The sequence below is a fragment of the Candida pseudojiufengensis genome, assembly GCF_024610245.1.
Source record: "Candida pseudojiufengensis strain CBS 10847 chromosome Unknown scaffold8, whole genome shotgun sequence".
Lineage (NCBI taxonomy): Eukaryota > Fungi > Ascomycota > Pichiomycetes > Serinales > Debaryomycetaceae > Lodderomyces > Lodderomyces pseudojiufengensis.
Genome location: NW_026261526.1, coordinates 402,210 through 421,387, shown reverse-complemented (window position 1 = coordinate 421,387; position 19,178 = coordinate 402,210). Strand labels below are relative to the sequence as shown.

The 19,178-nt window shown below is 26.5% G+C and overlaps 8 protein-coding genes across 8 annotated transcripts; 5 read left to right on the top strand and 3 right to left on the bottom strand. All coding sequences in view use genetic code 12, as the record gives it.

Moving 5' to 3' along the window:
- Window positions 1-1,022: 1,022 nt before the first annotated feature.
- On the top strand, window positions 1,023-3,470 carry GCS1 (glutamate--cysteine ligase; the record flags this gene model as incomplete). Its single annotated transcript, XM_051756431.1, has 1 exon — window positions 1,023-3,470. The coding sequence occupies one exon, from the start codon at window positions 1,023-1,025 to the stop codon at window positions 3,468-3,470; it is 2,448 nt and encodes an 815-aa protein (XP_051615494.1).
- Window positions 3,471-5,144: 1,674 nt separating this feature from the next.
- SMI1 (Smi1p) lies at window positions 5,145-7,049 on the top strand (the record flags this gene model as incomplete). The annotated part of the gene is made up of 1 exon (XM_051756430.1): window positions 5,145-7,049. One exon carries the CDS (start codon window positions 5,145-5,147, stop codon window positions 7,047-7,049), a length of 1,905 nt encoding a protein of 634 aa, XP_051615493.1.
- A 734-nt stretch (window positions 7,050-7,783) lies between these two features.
- Window positions 7,784-9,229, top strand: KGF55_001814 (Zn(2+) transporter; the record flags this gene model as incomplete). Its single annotated transcript, XM_051756429.1, has 1 exon — window positions 7,784-9,229. The coding sequence occupies one exon, from the start codon at window positions 7,784-7,786 to the stop codon at window positions 9,227-9,229; it is 1,446 nt and encodes a 481-aa protein (XP_051615492.1).
- A 166-nt stretch (window positions 9,230-9,395) lies between these two features.
- On the bottom strand, window positions 9,396-10,484 carry KGF55_001813 (TFIIH complex serine/threonine-protein kinase subunit; the record flags this gene model as incomplete). The annotated part of the gene is made up of 1 exon (XM_051756428.1): window positions 9,396-10,484. One exon carries the CDS (start codon window positions 10,482-10,484, stop codon window positions 9,396-9,398), a length of 1,089 nt encoding a protein of 362 aa, XP_051615491.1.
- Window positions 10,485-12,677: 2,193 nt separating this feature from the next.
- KGF55_001812 (sodium:solute symporter family protein) lies at window positions 12,678-14,877 on the top strand (the record flags this gene model as incomplete). Its single annotated transcript, XM_051756427.1, has 3 exons — window positions 12,678-12,883; window positions 12,944-12,952; window positions 13,044-14,877. The coding sequence occupies 3 exons, from the start codon at window positions 12,678-12,680 to the stop codon at window positions 14,875-14,877; spliced, it is 2,049 nt and encodes a 682-aa protein (XP_051615490.1).
- Window positions 14,878-15,508: 631 nt separating this feature from the next.
- KGF55_001811 (uncharacterized protein) lies at window positions 15,509-16,156 on the top strand (the record flags this gene model as incomplete). The annotated part of the gene is made up of 1 exon (XM_051756426.1): window positions 15,509-16,156. One exon carries the CDS (start codon window positions 15,509-15,511, stop codon window positions 16,154-16,156), a length of 648 nt encoding a protein of 215 aa, XP_051615489.1.
- A 137-nt stretch (window positions 16,157-16,293) lies between these two features.
- Window positions 16,294-18,288, bottom strand: KGF55_001810 (uncharacterized protein; the record flags this gene model as incomplete). Its single annotated transcript, XM_051756425.1, has 1 exon — window positions 16,294-18,288. The coding sequence occupies one exon, from the start codon at window positions 18,286-18,288 to the stop codon at window positions 16,294-16,296; it is 1,995 nt and encodes a 664-aa protein (XP_051615488.1).
- A 154-nt stretch (window positions 18,289-18,442) lies between these two features.
- KGF55_001809 (uncharacterized protein) lies at window positions 18,443-19,126 on the bottom strand (the record flags this gene model as incomplete). The annotated part of the gene is made up of 1 exon (XM_051756424.1): window positions 18,443-19,126. One exon carries the CDS (start codon window positions 19,124-19,126, stop codon window positions 18,443-18,445), a length of 684 nt encoding a protein of 227 aa, XP_051615487.1.
- Window positions 19,127-19,178: the final 52 nt, after the last annotated feature.

Here is a 19,178-nt window from a genome sequence, read left to right as displayed (position 1 = left end):
TCTTCTTCTTCTCATACGAGTCAGTCTTTAATGCAAATTTAAACTTGGAATTCCTTTTACATACATAGTCTACTTTATAAGCTTTAGTAGATTAACATACGATTTTGTGATCAATTTTGATTAGTAATTATTGATCTTGAGTCGAAAAAAAAAAAATAAAAAAATCATCGCAAGTTTAACTTTAAGTTGGAATAGGTTTGAAAAGTAGTATTAGTAGTAGTAGTAAAAGTAGGAGAAAAAGAGCGAACAAAGTAAAGAAGGATTCTCGTAGCTAGATTTTGTTGATAAGGTAGATTGTATCCATCTTGTTTGAGTGAAACATTGGTTCAATTTATAAATAAAATTGCTTATTGTTTTAAAATCATATCGGATAAGTTTTAAATTTTTTTTATTTTTAAATTTCTATTGATAAATTTTTTTTTTTGTTTTGCAATATTCTATTGATAAAAATACTTTCAATTTACAATCAAATAACAACTACTACGATTACAGCAGCAGTCGAGTTAACTTACTACGAAAGGAATTAGCACATCCCTACAATCAACTAATTAACTCGTGCCATTACTCAAATTCAAAAGTGTGGTTAAAGAACCAATACTTAACTGTTTTACTTATATTTCAGGATATTTGCTACATTCTCAAAACTTACAGACTTAAAGACTTTTCAATTCATTTTACAACCATAACTCATTCATAGCATAGTATAAATTATCATCTTTACTTCAATTCATTTTACAACCATAACTCATTCATAGCATAGTATAAATTATCATCTTTACTTCAATTCATTTTACAACCATAACTCATTCATAGCATAGTATAAATTATCATCTTTACTTCAATTCATTTTACAACCATAACTCATTCATAGCATAGTATAAATTATCATCTTTACTTCAATTCATTTTACAACCATAACTCATTCATAGCATAGTATAAATTATCATCTTTACTTCAATTCTTTAATAATAGACTTTTCATTTCATAAACACGCAAATTATTTATTTATTTTTCATTCTTAAATGGGTTTGCTATCATTAGGTACACCTTTAGATTGGCATGAATCAAAAAAATATAATGAACATGTTAGAGAAAATGGTACAATACAATTAATAAATATTTTTAATCAACATTTTAATAGAAATAATGATAAATTTTTATGGGGTGATGAAGTTGAATATATGTTAATAGATTTAAATGAAACAAACCACACAGCAAAATTATCAATTGATAAAGATTATATATTAAATGATTTAAATGATGAATCAAAATTATTAAAAACCACTATTAATAATAATATTTCATTTCATCCTGAATATGGTAGATTTATGTTAGAAGGTACTCCTTTAAAACCTTATGATGGTTCAAATTTAAAAGATTATATATATGTTGAAGAAAATATGATAAAAAGAAGAAAAATTAGTGAAATAAATTTACCTTTAAATATAAAACCATTAACTTTAACAAGTTATCCAAGAATGGGATGTAATAATTTTACTTCTCCTCCAGCAAAACCTATTGGACCAGCATCACAATCATTATTTTTACCTGATGAAATTATAAATCGTCATGCAAGATTTCCAACATTAACTGCAAATATAAGAAAAAGAAAAGGTCATAAAGTTTCAATAAATTTACCTATATATCCTGATATAAATACAAAATTATTAGATGATTCAATACCAACCAATAGACAATTATTTAAAAGTGATAAAGAACCAGAATTAGGTGCTTCAAAACCAGGATATGTGTATATGGATTCAATGGGATTTGGAATGGGTTCAAGTTGTTTACAAATTACAATGCAATGTTCAAATATAAACGAAGCAAGATATTTATATGATTCATTAATTCCAATAGCTCCAATAATGTTAAGTTTAAGTGCTGCAGCTCCCATATTTAAAGGTTTTTTGGTAAATCAAGATGTTAGATGGAATGTAATATGTGGAGCAGTTGATGATCGTACATTTATTGAAAAAAATGAAGAACCTTATGAAAATTATAATTTATTTGGAGGTTTAAATATTGATACCACTAAAAAAAGGGATTCACAATATAATAATCATAGTATAAATAAAAATGGTGAATTTCAAAATCTTTTTACAAAAGATGGTAAACCAATACAAAAAATCCCTAAATCAAGATATGATTCAGTTGATAATTATTTAAATGATTTTAAATATGATACAAATTATTTTAAAGATGAATATAATGATTTAAATTCTCCAATAAATGACAAAGTTTATAATACTTTAATTAATGATAAACTGCAAAATTTTGATAAATATTTAGCAAATCATTTTGCTCATTTATTTATAAGAGATCCATTAGTTATATTTAATGAAAGAATAAATCAAGATAATTCCAAAAGTAATGATCATTTTGAAAATATTCAAAGTACAAATTGGCAAACTTTAAGATTTAAACCTCCTGCATTATATGAACAAAAAGATAATGGAATAATAGATTATTCAAATAGACCAGGATGGAGAGTTGAATTTAGACCAATGGAAATTCAAATTACAGATTTTGAAAATTCTGCATATTCAAATTTTATAATATTATTATCAAAAGCAATATTAAAATTTAAACCAAATTTTTATATTCAATTACTGAAAATTGAGAAAAATATGCAAACAGCTCATAAAGTAAATTCAACCACCACAAAAAAATTTTGGTTTAAATCTTTTGAATTATGGAATTTAGATTACAAAGAATTTATTGGTTATGATTTTTCATGGTTTGATAGATATATTTTTGAAGGTAATGATTGTTTAAATAATAATAATGTTTATTTAAAAGGTTATAGATCATCTTCTTCAAGTTCAAGTTTAGCTGGATTAAATAACAACAGTAATTCAAATTCTACAACAACTACGTCATCATCATCAACATCACCACCAAATGGTAAATTGAATGGAAGTATAAATAATGGAACTTCATTAAAATCTAATAGCTCATCAGAAAATGAACCAAGTAATGAATCACATAATACCCCAACAAACAATGGTTCTAATGGCAAACCAATTGAAGAAATAAATGATATAGATGATAATGGAAATGATCAAAGATACACAATAAATGAAATAATAAATGGTAATTTAAAATTTCCAGGTTTTATAAAAATTATAATAAAATTAATCGCTTTGGAGTTAGTACCTCAAAATTGTGCACATTGTCCCAACAACGAAATAGCGATACAATTAATAAGAATTAAAAATTATTTATTATTTGTATCCAAGAGAGCATCAGGAGAAATCCCAACTACTGCAAATTGGATAAGAAATTCAATCTTGAATGATCCTAATTACAAAAAAGATTCAAAAGTTAATGAAATTTTAAATTTTAATTTAATTGAAAAAATTAATAAATTAACTCAATTTAATGATCCTTCTTTAGTATTGGATTTTTTTGGTAATGAAATTGGTGAATATTTATTAAATAATGAACTTAATCCTGAGATTAAATAATACAAAAGTTTGATAATAGTTTGTTAAAAGTATTGTTAAAAAAATAATTGCATCAACTAAGGTCTGAGATTTAACAGTTTATTATTCTAATCTGGACTATTTTGTACTTGGTATCATAGAGTAAAAATAAATTTAGGTCAATTTATCTCATGATTTACTTTCGCAAACTGGAAGAACCATATAAATAGATATAGAGTAAGCATTAATAATATGTAGGTTGAAAATTGTATTTTTGGCAATTTGACAGAATTACAAAAATGTAAAACTATACCAATGAATACTTGAAATACTCTACAAATAACTACAGAACTTTTAAATAGATGCTAGATCAGGATTGTTAGTATTCAAAAGGTCCCAATACAAATCTGTATTTCTTCTTCCTACTTATTTTTTGAGTTGCATTGTTCAATTTAATTGCATCTTCCTATGTCCAGTAAAGCTGCGAAAAATTGGCCTTCAGATGAAGATCGAGGAGGAATTTAAATAATTAAGTCAAGCCGTCGGTAAAGCTGTAAAAAGTTAGCCTTCAGATGAAGCTCTAGGAGGAATTCGTACCATCTGAAGGCCAACTTATTCCGCTTTACTGACAGATTGACTCAATTATTTTTCTTTCTCAGTTATTTGCGATCTATTCTGGCAATTATGTCCTCTAGTAAACTGAATTCATGCTTCAGAGTTTTATAATTTTGACTTAAATTCCTATAAAGCAACCTTGACTTCATTGCCCTTAGCTTGGGTCAACAATCGAAGAATTTCTGATTGCTTCTTTGGTGAAATTGTAAACAAGGTCATCCTCATCTAATGATGCTATTTCTGTAGTCACCAATTCCAATTGTTATGGCAAGCCACTGAAACATCTTCATCGTCAAGGTGTCGCACTTGTAACTCACATGTTTTGACCTTTAGCTCGATCCCACTTTCATCAAAATTGAAAATTCGATCGTCCAATCTACGAAATAATCTCCAGCATACCTATTGAACCATGTGACAAGGAAGGCCTCTATCCTATAACTTTAGGTGGTCTTAAAATGATTTTGGGGTTGCGTTTCAAAAAAAGATGTCACCCGTTTTCTATTACTTGTAAACAATAAATATCGTCATAATACGTCATAATGAATTTTAATTTATTAGCAAAGGCGGTTAAAAGTAGTTCTTGCTACCACTTGAGCAATTTAATTACATACAAGTAAAGACGTGACTTTCGGAATGTTAATTATATGCAGTACTCAGTACGGGTAGTACGAGCCAGGCATTACTCTCGTACAAAGCAGCCATCTGGTTTACGTCGAATGACTCAAATATTGTACCAACTGCAGTGGGAAGAGAAAACTTTTTTTTTTGTATCATTCTCCACTAATTTAAATTTTTTTTCTGTTTAAACAAATTTCATATTTACAACAACAACAGAGATATTAATAATAGTAATTTCCTTATACATTTTTACAACCAATATATACATCGTCAAGATTCACACGTTTAAACATACAACTCATAGAGATAATTAGACAATTAGATTGAGCAACAACCAGATCTTGGGCATCTAAAAACTTTGAGTCAAATTATTACACATCACATTCTTTTTTGTTATACTATCGTTAATATCTCAAGACATACTCATAACTATTTAAAGAAACCGTATCAAACTACAATTACTCATAAGTAACAGTCGTTAGGATGGGATTACTCGATAACTTTAAAGCATTTGTTCATTCAATTACAACAGATGATCATTATGCATCATATGATTCACCATATAAAACAAAAAATAATGATGAATTAAATGATAATCAATCAAATAATCCTTATGGAAATGAATCAAGTTTAAATTTAAATACAGATTTAAATGCATCAACTCATTCTTTAAATAATAATTCAACAACATCATTTTATAGACCAGGAATGAAATCTTCACAAAGTAAAATTAATATAATAACAAATCAACAAGATGTTCCATTACAAAATTTCGATTCAAATGGTTTACCACCATTACCATCAATTGATTCATTATGGGATAGAATTGAAACATGGATAGAAGAAGAATATCCAGAATTAGAAGATAATTTAAATGATGGAGTTACAACAGCCGATTTAAATGAATTTTTACAAGATTTAAAATGTGGTTCAAATAAATTACCAAATGAGTTTAGACAATTTTATAAAAGACATGATGGACAATTAAGAGGTGGAAAACCAACTGGTTTAATTATGGGATTAGTATTGTTGGATTTAGAATCTATAATTGAAGAAAATATTTTATGGAATAAAGTTGCAGAAAGAATTGAAAAACAATATTATATGATGCAACATCAACAACAACAGAGAAATTCATCAGATTTGGATTCTAAAGAAGGAAATAGTAGTAGTAGTCATACCCACAAATCACAACATAAAAATAATTCATTCATAACGAATCAAAGATCAATTCCTCCAAATTCAATACAACCATATTATTATCATAAAAGTTGGATTATATTATTAAAAGATAATATAGGAAATCAAATAGCAATGGATTTAAGTCCTGGTCCAAATGGTAAATGGGGACAGATTATATTATTTGGTAGAGATTTTGATACAAAATTAGTTATTTCAAATTCTTTACAAGAATTTATATTTGAATTTGTAACTGATTTAGAACAAGGTAAATATATGATTGATTCAAGTGAATTTCAAGAACAATTAGGTTATTTATCTCATGATAGAGATGGTGATTATATAATTGGAGATGAAGATGAAAATCAAGGAGAATTAAATTTTTTTGATAAAGATGGTAAAGAATTTGGATTAGGAAATTTAAAAGGAAGAATTAATTATATTGAAATTTTAAAAAGAAGAGCATTAAAAAAATATGGATTAAATGATAATTTTCAAACTATTTATCAATCTCCGAAATTTAATAATAATTCAAATAATATCAAGAAGCAACAACAACAACAAATTTCATCATCAAATTTAAATTCTACAAGAAATAGTCCTTATCAATCAAAAAACAATTCTTCAATTAATTTATCAAATTCAAGTTTAAATAATAATAATCATAACAAAAAAGTAAATGGATCAAGTCCTTTAATTAATGTTGATAATAATTCAAATTTTTCAATACCGAAAGAAACTATAATTAATAAAAATAATAAAGAGAAAAGTGAATCTAAAGAGAAAACACAACCAGAAGAGAAAATTGAACACACAGAGAAAACTGAACCAAAATCTGTTATTGTTGTAAATGAAGAGGAAAAGAAAACTTCGGGCTCTGATGATAAGGATAAAGGATTAAATGAATTAACTGAAGATTTAGAAGATATGAAAGTTGATGAACCTGAATTAAAAAATGAAACTAAAGACAAAGTAATAGAGGAGGAGGATAAAGCAAAAGAAACAAATATCAAATTAGACGATGAGGAAGAAGTAGAAGAAAAACAACAGGAAGAAGAAGAAGAAGAAGAAGAAGAAACAGGATTAGAAGATGAACAAAACAATAAAGAAGAGGATTCAACATCTGATACCAAACCTTTATCAAAATCTCAAAAGAAAAATCAAAAAAAGAAAGCTAAAAAGCAACAACAACAACAACAACAAAGCTAGTTGGACTAAATTGAGTAGTTAACTCACAAAGAGGATGAAGAATCACAAAATTTTTGGTAAGATAATAGATGAACGGCCTTTTACTTTTTGTTCCATGTGTAATAATGTATTCATTTAAAATTTTTATTTATTGATATTTTTTTTGCATAGATTGAATTTTATAAAATTTATAAAAAATAAACAATTCAATTAATCTTAATAACTTGTATTATAAGGTCTAAAATTAATCTCTTTTATATGACTTTACTAAGTCCTAACTCATCATCAACTCATCATCCTTAATGTATGTTGTATTATCATAACCGTTTTTTGTAAATCTTTACACTACAGTAGTAATAAAAAATTAATAATCTAAAAAAATAATAATAAGGACCAAATTAATAAACTTAATTTAATTTATCATAAAAAGTTTAGTTTCAATACAACATTAATTAATAGTTAAAAGTATTCAAATACAACTTAACTTTAATTAAGAACTGACTCTGGTTCATCTAGATTATTATAGATTATACTATCATTTTCATCACATTAGATTTTTATCATACAAGTTTTAAATTTTTCAAAGTGTACACCAACCATACACAATCTTTATTGGTTGCATTTTAAAATCTTAGTACTAAATTTACATTAAATTCATCAGCTAACCAAAATAAAACATACCCCACAATTAGGTCCAATAGATAGATCATCAATTTTAACCCATATATCAAATCCACATATCATATCATATCATAATGAATAATAAAGAAATTAGAATAGGTGCTCTATTAGTATTAGATACTATATTCTTTTTATTAGAAGCAATAATTGGTTATTCAGTTCAATCATTAGCTTTAATAGCAGATTCTTTTCATATGTTAAATGATATAATTTCATTAATTATTGCATTATGGGCAGTTAGAGTTAAAAATTTAAAACCAGCAGATGCAAAATATACTTATGGATGGCAAAGAGCTGAAATTTTAGGTGCTTTAATTAATGCTGTTTTTTTAATAGCTTTATGTTTTACTATAATAATGGATGCTATACAAAGATTTTTCCTGCCTACTGAAATCTCAAATCCAAAATTAATTTTAGTTGTTGGTATTGCAGGATTATTAAGTAATGGAATTGGATTAGTTTTATTTCATGAACATGGACATTCTCATCTGCATGGTGGAAGTAGTAGTGTTGGAGGACAATCACATTCTCATGCTACTATTGATGAAGCAAATATTGGAATTGATGATAATGAAGAAACTCCATTGATAAAAAATGGTAACAATCAAAATATTCATAACACTTTAAGATCTAGTCCTTCTGAAGTATTTGATTATTTTCCAGATAATGTAGTTGAAAGATATAATTCAGCATCAATAAGTGTAAATAATGAATCAAATCATTCACATTCTCATGATATAAAAACTACTAATCAACACACAAAACAAGACAACACTAAAAAAAGAAAATCTATGAATATGGAAGGTGTATTTTTACATGTATTAGGTGATGCATTAGGTAATGTAGGAGTTATAATAACAGCATTAATAATATGGAAAACTAATTATTGGTGGAAATTTTATTCAGATCCAATAACATCATTAGTTATAACATTAATTATTTTCAATTCAGCATTACCATTATGTATAAAATCTTCAAAAATTTTATTACAAGCAACACCACCATATATAAATTCAGATGAAATTGTTAAAGAAATTAAAGATTTACCATTAGTTAAAAATATTCATGATTTTCATGTTTGGAATTTAAATGAAGATATATTAATTGCTTCATTACATATTGAATTAACAGCAAATTGTGAAATTAATTTACCAAATAATAATACTACCAACACTACCAAAGATAGTAATAATAATCAATCAATAAATAATCAAAATGATTCACAAGAAAGTATAGATTCTTCAAATGATGAAACAACTATGCAAATAGATAGAAAATTATTTTTAATAGTTGTATCACAAGTAAGAGATATATTACATAAATTTGGAGTTCATTCAGTTACAATACAACCTGAATTTCCAAGTACTAAAAAATCAAATAATCAATCAAATAAAAAGAATAAAAAAGATAAACATACCAACAATAATAGTAACGATGAATCAAATACTTTTGGTAATACTTCTAAATCCATATGTTTAGTTGATGGATATACTAATTGTGATACAGAAAGCTGTCATTAAGACTAGCCTTGATAAGAAAGTATAAAAATAATATAACCAAATAGAAAATTAAAAAAAAAGAGTAAGTTTCAATTCAAGTAGATAGAGATAAAAATTTTTCATGAAATGTCATTTAATTCATTAATTATGTTTTTTTTTTCCCAGTGTATTATTTTTGATCACTTAATCAACTATGTAGTCTTCTCTTTTTTAAAGAATCAGAATTATTCCCACTATTAATTTTATAATCATCATTTTCATCAATTTTATTACTATCCCTTTTTAAATTTAATTTTTTTGGTAAAAATTCAGGTTTTGTTGGTTTCGGACTTTCAGTAAAATAATCATGTAATAAAGCTTGAGTAGAATTACATCTTCTACTTGGATCTAATTGAGTTAATAAAATTAAGAAATCTATTGCTTTTTCTGTAGCTGCACTAAATCTTGATCTAATTTCTTGTCTTGATGGTGGTGGATATATATGTAAAGAATTATATAATGGTAAACTTGAAACATTTGGCCAAATTTGTTCTGTTGGAGTACCATAAGCTCTAAATGTTACATCTAATTGATCAATATCATCTTTTCCTGGTAAATAGGGAATTCTTAACATTAATTCAGCAAATATTATACCAATTGACCAAATATCTATTGATTCAGTATAATGTTTTGCACCAAATAATAATTCTGGAGCTCTATACCATCTTGTTACAACATTCGAACTTAATTCTTCATTGGGGTTACCTAAACTTCTTGCTAAACCAAAATCTGCAATTTTTAAAACTCCTTGGGGTGAAATTAATAAATTATTTGGTTTTAAATCTCTATGTAATATAAAATTTCTATGACAATGATGAATACCTCTTAAAGTCATTAATATCCAAGATTTTATATCTGAACTTTTAAAAACAATAGATTTATCTTTAATTAAAACTTCTAAATCAGTTGGTAAAAATTCTAATACTAAATTAAGGTTATTATTTGATGATGCAAAAACATCAATTAATTCAATAATATTTTGATGTTTTAATTCTTGTAAATATTTAACTTCTCTTATTGCTGACATATCTAATCCATCTTTAAATAATCCTGTTTTAATTTCTTTTATTGCTATTGATCTTTTTGTTTGAATTTGTTTACCTAAATATACTACAGCATATGTACCTTCACCAACTTTTCTTTCTTTTGTATAATTTTTATTCAAAGTTGATGTTATAGTAGGATTTGGTTCATATTTTGGTGGATCAGGTTTATTTTGAACTTCAGCAGTTGACATCTAGAATGTGATTTAGGAGTGATTTAAATTTTGAGACCTTTTGGTGCATAAAAGACGTTACTTAAATATATCTATTGCAACAAAATTATGCTACCATTTTTTTGATCAGATTTGATAGACTTGATTAATGTGAACTTCTAGCCAAGTTACATCCTGTTAAAATAGGAATTTTATCATATGCTATTCTACATAGAACATTTCATCTGTACTCTTAGACTATAACAACTCAACAGATAAATTTTTCGTCTATTGGGTTAACTTATTCGATGTAGTAAAATATATCTAATTTTATTGCCATTACGATACGAAACAGATTCATATGATATACCAAATCTTTCAAAAAATCAAAGAAATTGGACAGTTTAGCATAGAACTAAGCAAGAAAGCATGATTTATTCGGTAGTCTACCTTTGAATTTTCCAAATTAATTATATTGAAAGGTTCAACCGTGAAATTGTCGGTTTTAAGCAAACTATTCCTCGTGCTCGAAAAAATTGGAATCAGAATTGTCCCAGAGGTGAAGGAGAAAGACTACAGAATACATGTTTTTTAAAATCATTTTATACTTTAAACCAATTTACAATTCAAATTACTTAATTAATTTTGAATGTTATTTGTATGATACGCTCTACTTTTTAATTAAGTTTTTGACTTATATTTCGTACTTCGTAATAAATAAACGTTAAACTAAAGAGGAAATACCGAACTTATAAAACTCAGCTATTTTAATGGTTGCAACTTTATAACACTTTTAAATAGCCTAATCAAACCACAAACTGGTCAATAAAAAGTATTTCGATTGAGGATTTAGGTAATAAGTTCGAAGAATAATTTTGTATTAGATAATTGATAAAATTTTGTACCTAAATATGTCGAATTGTTACAAAATGAAAAAACCTAGCTACATACAAAATCGAAGTGAATCTATGATACAGAATTAAAGTTACGAGTAAGAAACCTATTTTTGTTTATTTTTGAGATATCAAAACGCTTATTCATGACGTTATAAAGTTCTCACATCATGTTTAGAAATTACTAGTAATTGATTAGTAACCAGAAATACTTCACCAGACAATTTATAACCACCAGACAATTTATAACTGCAAAAGAAAATTTTCTGATCAAAGGTTTATTTTTATATCCCCTGTTTTTCGGTTTGTTTATCAGTGTGGAGATTGTACAATTGGGAAATGGGCAAATATTTCAACATGAATTGCTTAATTACCTTGGCATAGAAAAGTTTTTAGAACTCATATATTTCAAAATTGACTACCCTTTTCAATTATAGATTGCAATTTGTAACCAAATATTATCAATTATACTTCGCAAGTTTAACCATTTTTACTGATTATAGGATTCAATAGATTGACTATAGCCACATATTTTGAAATATTTAGAGCTACCAAATTTAATCCAATTTTTCACAATCCAGAAATCAAAAATAAATCTTTTTTTTCGATTAAAACAACCACACTTTCATTTCCTATTATTATTCATTAAATCCTATTAGATTACTCACATTATTAATGAATTTAATACATAATGACTAAAAAGATAAGAAAATAAACTTTTTTGTTAAATCTTAACTCCTTATGCAAGATAATGACAAATCAACTATTCAGTGGAAAGTGTAGCTACTGATCGGTTCAGAATTATTGTCAACCGTGAATTTATCATTTTAAAACACACCAACAGTTGGTGAAAGTTAGAAGTATTCAGGGTCCATTGTATAATACAAACGATATCTCAATTTACACACCTGATATGTTGATAAGTTGTTGGTGGGCCATTTGAATTGATTCAGCAAACGTATGTAAATAATCATAGCAGATCAAATCAATTCTAAACAAAGTGATTTGGCAACTATTCATAACATGCATAGACGACTTGATCAATTGAGGGTGAGCATATGTTAGTTCGGTTCGCTCAAATCTTGTGCCACAACGACTTACCACAACCTGAAACTTTTTTCATCCCGAACCGTATCACAAAAACGTAATATGAAACAACAAAGACAATGCACAAAAAATTAATTAATATCACATAAATTAAATTTTCAAATTATTTAAACAATAAGATATCTTCTAGATCTTCAAATAGAATCTCAATTACTAGCAATTGTTGTATCAAATTTTTGTAAATATTTATCGAAATAATATTGCAGGCAATATACAGAAAAAGATAAATCATACGATGTCTGAAGTTTCAACAGTTCATTTATTAGATCAAGGTGCCGGTTATGGGATCTTAGTAGGAGTTGGTTTTGCATTTGCAGCAGGAATGATATTAGTTACATATTTATTAAAAAGATATTTAAAAGAAGATAATAATTCTACTGAAAGTTTTTCAGTTGCGAATAGATCTGTTGGTACATTTTTAACAGCTTCTGCTGTTTATAGGTATGTTTTTGGAATCTTTTAACCCTTTAATATTTATGTTCTTATACTAACATCAATTAGTTCATGGAGGTATGTTTAATTTTTTTTTTTTTCAACGTTTAATCAATTGTTCACCAATTGTTCATCAAGAAGGGTTTTAATACTAACAATTCCATTATAGTTGGGCTACTGAGTTATTATGGTGTAGTACAATGGTTTATTCTTATGGTATACAAGCATCCTATTTTTATGCTGCAGGTCTTGCTGTACAAATTGCAGTAATGTCAATGATTGGTGCAAATTCTAAAAAGAAAGTTCCTCAAGCTCATACAGCTTTTGAAATTATTGAGTTAAGATATGGTAATGCAACTCATATTTTATATGTATTTTTGGGTTTAACAAATAATTTATTATCATGTTCAAGTATGATTTTAGGAGCTTCTGGAGCTATATCTATAATTGCTGGTAATTTACATATAGTTGCTTCAACCATTTTAACAATTTTTTCAGTTTTATGTTATTCAATGTATGGAGGATTAAAAGCAACATTTTTAACAGATTTTGTTCATACATTAATTTTATTAATTATTTTATGTTATTTAAATACTGCTGTTTTAACAAATATTGGAGGATTAGATGCATTATATGATGGATTATATAATTTTACTGGAACAAAAGAAATTCCTGGTAATTATGATAATAGTGTTTTAACAGGAAAATCACAAGGTGCTATAATTTTTGGATTAATTTTAACTTTTGGTAATTTTGGTTTATCAGTTATGGATAGTTCATTTTGGCAAAAAACCTTTTCAGCAACTCCAAGAGCTACAGTTCCTGCTTATTTAACCGCAGCTGTATTAATTGTTTCAAATGTTTGGCCTTTAGGTGCTATTCTTGGTGGTTCAGCTATCATATTGGAAAGAACTCCTCAATTTCCAACTTATCCAAGATTAATGACTCAATATGAAGTTGATTCAGGTTTTGCTTTACCATATGCTTTGATGGCTACTTTGGGAAAGGGAGCAGTTGGTGCATTATTATTAATCATATATTTAGCTGTTACTTCAACTGTTAGTGCTCAAATGGTATCAGTTTCATCGATTTTATCTTTTGATATCTACAAGAAATATATTAATCCAAAAGCTGGAAATAAATCAATGATTAGAGTTTCTCATTTAGGTTGTATTATTTTCACATTTGGTGCAGCTGGTTTTTCAATTATGTTACATTATGTTGGTGTTAATATGACTTGGTATGGATATTTTTATCCTTTAATTATTTGTACAGGTGTTATTCCATTAATTTTATCAATTACTTGGAGTGGTCAAACTGTTTATGCTGCATTTATTTCACCAATTTTAGGTATAATATTTGGTTTTACAGTTTGGACTACAACAGCTTACAAATTTTATGGTGCTGTAAACATTACAACTTTAGGTGGTCAATTACCAGCATTATATGGTGCATTAATTTCATTATTTTTACCAGGTGTTGCAAGTTTAATTATTTCATTTGCTTTTCCAAAGAAATTTGATTGGGCTGTATTACAAAAAGCTCATTTATTAATTAAACCAGATAACGAAACAAATTCAACTTCAACTGCATCTTCAGATGATTCAATAGAAGAATCAAGTCAAGAAAAACAAATCAATGAAGAGAAAAATGAAGATGTTGATGTTAATGTTGATTCTGATCAATCTTCTAGTTCATTAGAAGCTCAAGAAGTATTTGATAAAAAGGATCAATTAACTCCGAAACAATTAGATTTTTGGATTAAGGTTTCAACTGGTGCTTCTATTTTCATATTATTAATTATGTGGGTATTATGGCCATTACCATTATATCGAGATTGGATTTTTACAAGAGCTTATTTTAAAGGGTATGTTACTGTTGGTTTAATATGGTTATATGTTACGTTATTAATTATTGGAATTGCACCATTAATTTCAGGTAGAAAAACTATTGCTTTTATTGTTAGAAGTACTTATAATGAATTTATTAGAAGAAAGAAATGAGTAGAGAGTGATTTAAATAGAGGATAGAATTTTTAGTTCATTATTTATATTTAATTTAATTAATTTAATATTTAATCACGTATTTATGAATTGTATCGTCTAATGGAGTGTTGATGATGTTACAAACGTATACCACGAGTGTTAGTTGCAAATTTAAATGTACTACCACTATCAATTTTCCTTGGAAGTATAAAATTTGAAGAACTAAACTAAGACTTGCTCTGTATTCGACCTATTGTCGTATAAAAATTTTAGACGATTTGGTCGATTCATTTACCGCGATTAAAACGTATAGCAAGTCTATCATTTTGTGTAATAAATTAAGAATAATAATCGACACTATAAATCAATTTAAAATAATAAAATTAAATTAACTTAAGCACAATATTAAAATTAAAATAACTTAAAAATACAAGTAAGGAGAATGTTTTAAAATATGAACAAGATTTATTCTGGGGTGGCAATCTCATAGAGATTTAATAAATAAAAAGGTACAATCAGGCACTGATTTTTAACAAAAGTTCAAATTTGACAATAAAAGATCACTACATTGCAAAATAACTCAACAACTTCAAAATTTCAATACTCAATTTTAAATATCTTCCCGCCATTGAATAAAATTCAATTAAACATGTTTTCACAAAGTGGTACATCAACGCCAGTCCCAACTTCTTCATCATCACAAAATANATTGCAAAATAACTCAACAACTTCAAAATTTCAATACTCAATTTTAAATATCTTCCCGCCATTGAATAAAATTCAATTAAACATATTTTCACAAAGTGGTACATCAACGCCAGTCCCAACTTCTTCATCATCACAAAATAAAAATGTTATTCCAATTCATGATCAAATAAATGATTCAATAACTTGGGTATATGATTGGTATTCACCAAATTTCAATAATAATTCATTTGATAATACAAAGAATAATGGATATAATATAGATATAAATAATGGAGGAGAATCAACACAATCTGATAACTTACAAAATTTTAATTCATTAAAATTAAAAGGTTGGTTTAAAACAAATTATAATCATAAATTAAATACTTTTAAACAAAATAATAATAATTCTTTTATTGATTTAAATTTAAATAAATGGAAATATTTAAAAGATAATTCAATAACTCCTCCATTAGAAGAAGAAGATGTTACTTTGAAAGATCAAAGTTCAGCACCAGCTACTGGTGTTGATGGAGTTGAACAAACTGAAGAATTGAAATTGAAAAGTGACATACCAGAAGCAAATAAACAATTTGAATCTGCTATATGAATCAGGAAATGTGGAAAGGATTTAAAATTTAAAGCTACAATGTTTTGTATCTGATATACGAACATTTGCCCAAGTATGTGGAAAAGAATTGAAAAGTTAAAACTACAGTAAGTATATATCATCATTAGTTGTATTTATCATGAGTTTTCATTTTCTGTTTTAACATTCATAAACAATAAAGATTCTCTAGCAAGACTAGTAGCATTATATAATTCATCAGCTTTATCTTGATCCCATATTTCTTCTTTTGATAATTTTTCCAAATCTAATTTATCATTTCTTTCTAAATATTGAAACTTGTTTTTAATTTTTTGCAAATTATTCATTCGAGTTGGATCTTTCAGTTGAGAAAAAACTAAAAATAAAGTATTTGTTGGTAATCGTTCATATATATTAGCGAGTTTTGAATTTATTCTTTTTTTGGATTCATTTATATCATAATCTAATTCTCCATTGTAATTTTTTGAAGGTATTGACCATTTTAAATTATATTCTAAATCTTTTAATTGAATTACTAAAAACTCAGGAATTTTTAATAAACATTCATTATAATATTGTATTAATTTTTCATCATCATTTACATCATATTTTATGACATAATCCGATGTCGTACAGGATTCTAAAGTTTTATCATGAGCTAGGATGATGGACTGAAACGTATTTTGAAGGAAATAATCTTGATTGTGAAGAATATTTTTCGTTTTATGAAGTTTTTCAAATATTGACATTTCATTTAAATTTGTACCAAAACGTTTACCTTCTATAATTTTCAATTTTACTAAATCTAAACAAGTGATTGAATCTTCAATTGATGAATGACCTTTTCCATTATCTTCACCTAATTGAATGTCTCTTGCTAAGAAATTACTAGCTAACCATCTTAATGAAGGTTTTGATGGTGGTCCTCTATTATGTTCATAAATTACTGCAGTATCAACAATATTTTTATGAATAATTTTCATTACTTTTAAATCAGATTCTAAAGAATGACCAACTAATATATCATATTTAAAAACTGTTGATAAAAATAATAACTGAATATCTTGTATAGTCGCAGTAACATCTTTTAATAATTCTTCTGTTATACCTGAATATTTTGTAACATAATCAGTTATTTCTTGTTCAGGTTTAACTAATTTATCAAATACAACTTGACCTTCAAAATCAATTAATGAAATTCTTGTTAAAACTTGAAGATTTCCTGCTTTACAAAATTCACAATCTAATGCAAATATTTTAGAATCTCTTGTTTCATCAATTGGTGTTATAGTTTCTGACCAACTATCATCTTCTTTTGTTATAGGATAATCATATAATTTTAATTGACTTTCATCCAATAATAAATCTTTTATTGTGATTTTTTCCCTTTTCAGTTGTTCTAAAATGACTTTTCTCTCATTCTTTGATAAAGGTATGTTACATATAGAATCCAATGTTTGATAGATTGAATCTTTCCCACCAGGAGACATACATTGTATAGCTTCTGCAAAGGTTTCTTTAAAAAATGATAATTCCTCATTTAAATTTAAATTTTGTATTGGTACTTTTTGGATTGTATTTTTTGAATTTGTTTCATTTATATCAGTTGGTTCTATATCTAATCCATTAACAGAAACAATTACCACATTTTTAATTTTTTCAATATTTTGAGTTTTACACCATTTAATTCCTTGTCCCGTCGGTACATTAAAAATATGTAAAATTAATGATCTTATATTTCTTAATGGAAATCTTTTTGAATTTTCATTATTAATGTGTTCTTTAGTAGGTTGAAATTCAATACTTGGTATTCCCCATTGTTTCTTTAGTTTCTTTTTATGTAATTTTTTTTCCTTTTTAACTGGTGGTGTATTTGAATTTAAAGATTGATTTGATGATCTTCTTCTCTTTTGTTTTAAGATTTTTTTGGGACTCAGTTTGGAATCATTTTTTGAATTTAAAGTATTTTCATCATCTTCTGCTACTGATTCTAATGATATTGCTGAACTTATCCTTTCTAAAGGATATGTTTCATTATTTGTTAATAATTCTTTAACTCTTGACCTTGGATTTTCTTCTTCTACATCAATTTGTGAAATGGATAATCTTGCAGTATTATTTGATAAAGGATCATCTACAACAGGATATGACATAATACATTGGTAGATGGATTCAACTTGAGAAAGAAATGGTTGTCATTAGATAAGACGTTTTTTAAGATTTTATATTTGAACATTCCTAAGTCCGAAAGAAGAGAACAGTGCGGCTTATTTGTTTACAAAATTTCAGTTATCAATTTCATCTCAGTTAGCTCAACCAATCTTTATTTGGGTCATCATTAGTTAAATAATCTTCATATTTCTCATCTATATTGCGTAGATCTTGTTCGTTTCGTATGATTCCATCATTATTTTCATCATCACCCAAAATTGTTGAATTACCATGAAGAATAATTTTATTCCAAGAATCCCAAGTACTAGGAATATAAAGTAATAAATCATCTTCATTTATTGATAAATCTTCAAAATTAGGTTTGACATCTTGCTTTTCCAATTTAATTAGTTTATCGATATTCTTAATATCCGTGACATTATTTAAATTTTTGATGGAAATAATGGAACATCCATGCTTTAAGCTGATTATTCTTAATATTTGTATTAATTTAGTGGAATCAACAGACAACTCAGACAATTGTTCTGGATCGACTACTATTGTTATCGAGTGACCTAGTGAGAAATTGTCTTCTTCAGAAGGGGATGTCTGAAAAAATGAATGAAATAGCTCTGAAATTGCTTTTATTGACTTATACTGTATGACAATAGTGCTTGAATGTTTTTGTAGTAGTTTACTTATGAACGGTTTAAAATGTAACGGACTCTTTATAATATATAAATCACTTGATTCATCCCCCTCACAATTTATAGACGGTATACCTGCATTGAGCAATGCTATTAGTTGTTTCCTTGGTTCTGGATCATATTCATTACCCATATCTTTTTCACTATTTGATCATTCTTGTATGATTGAAATAAAACACACACAA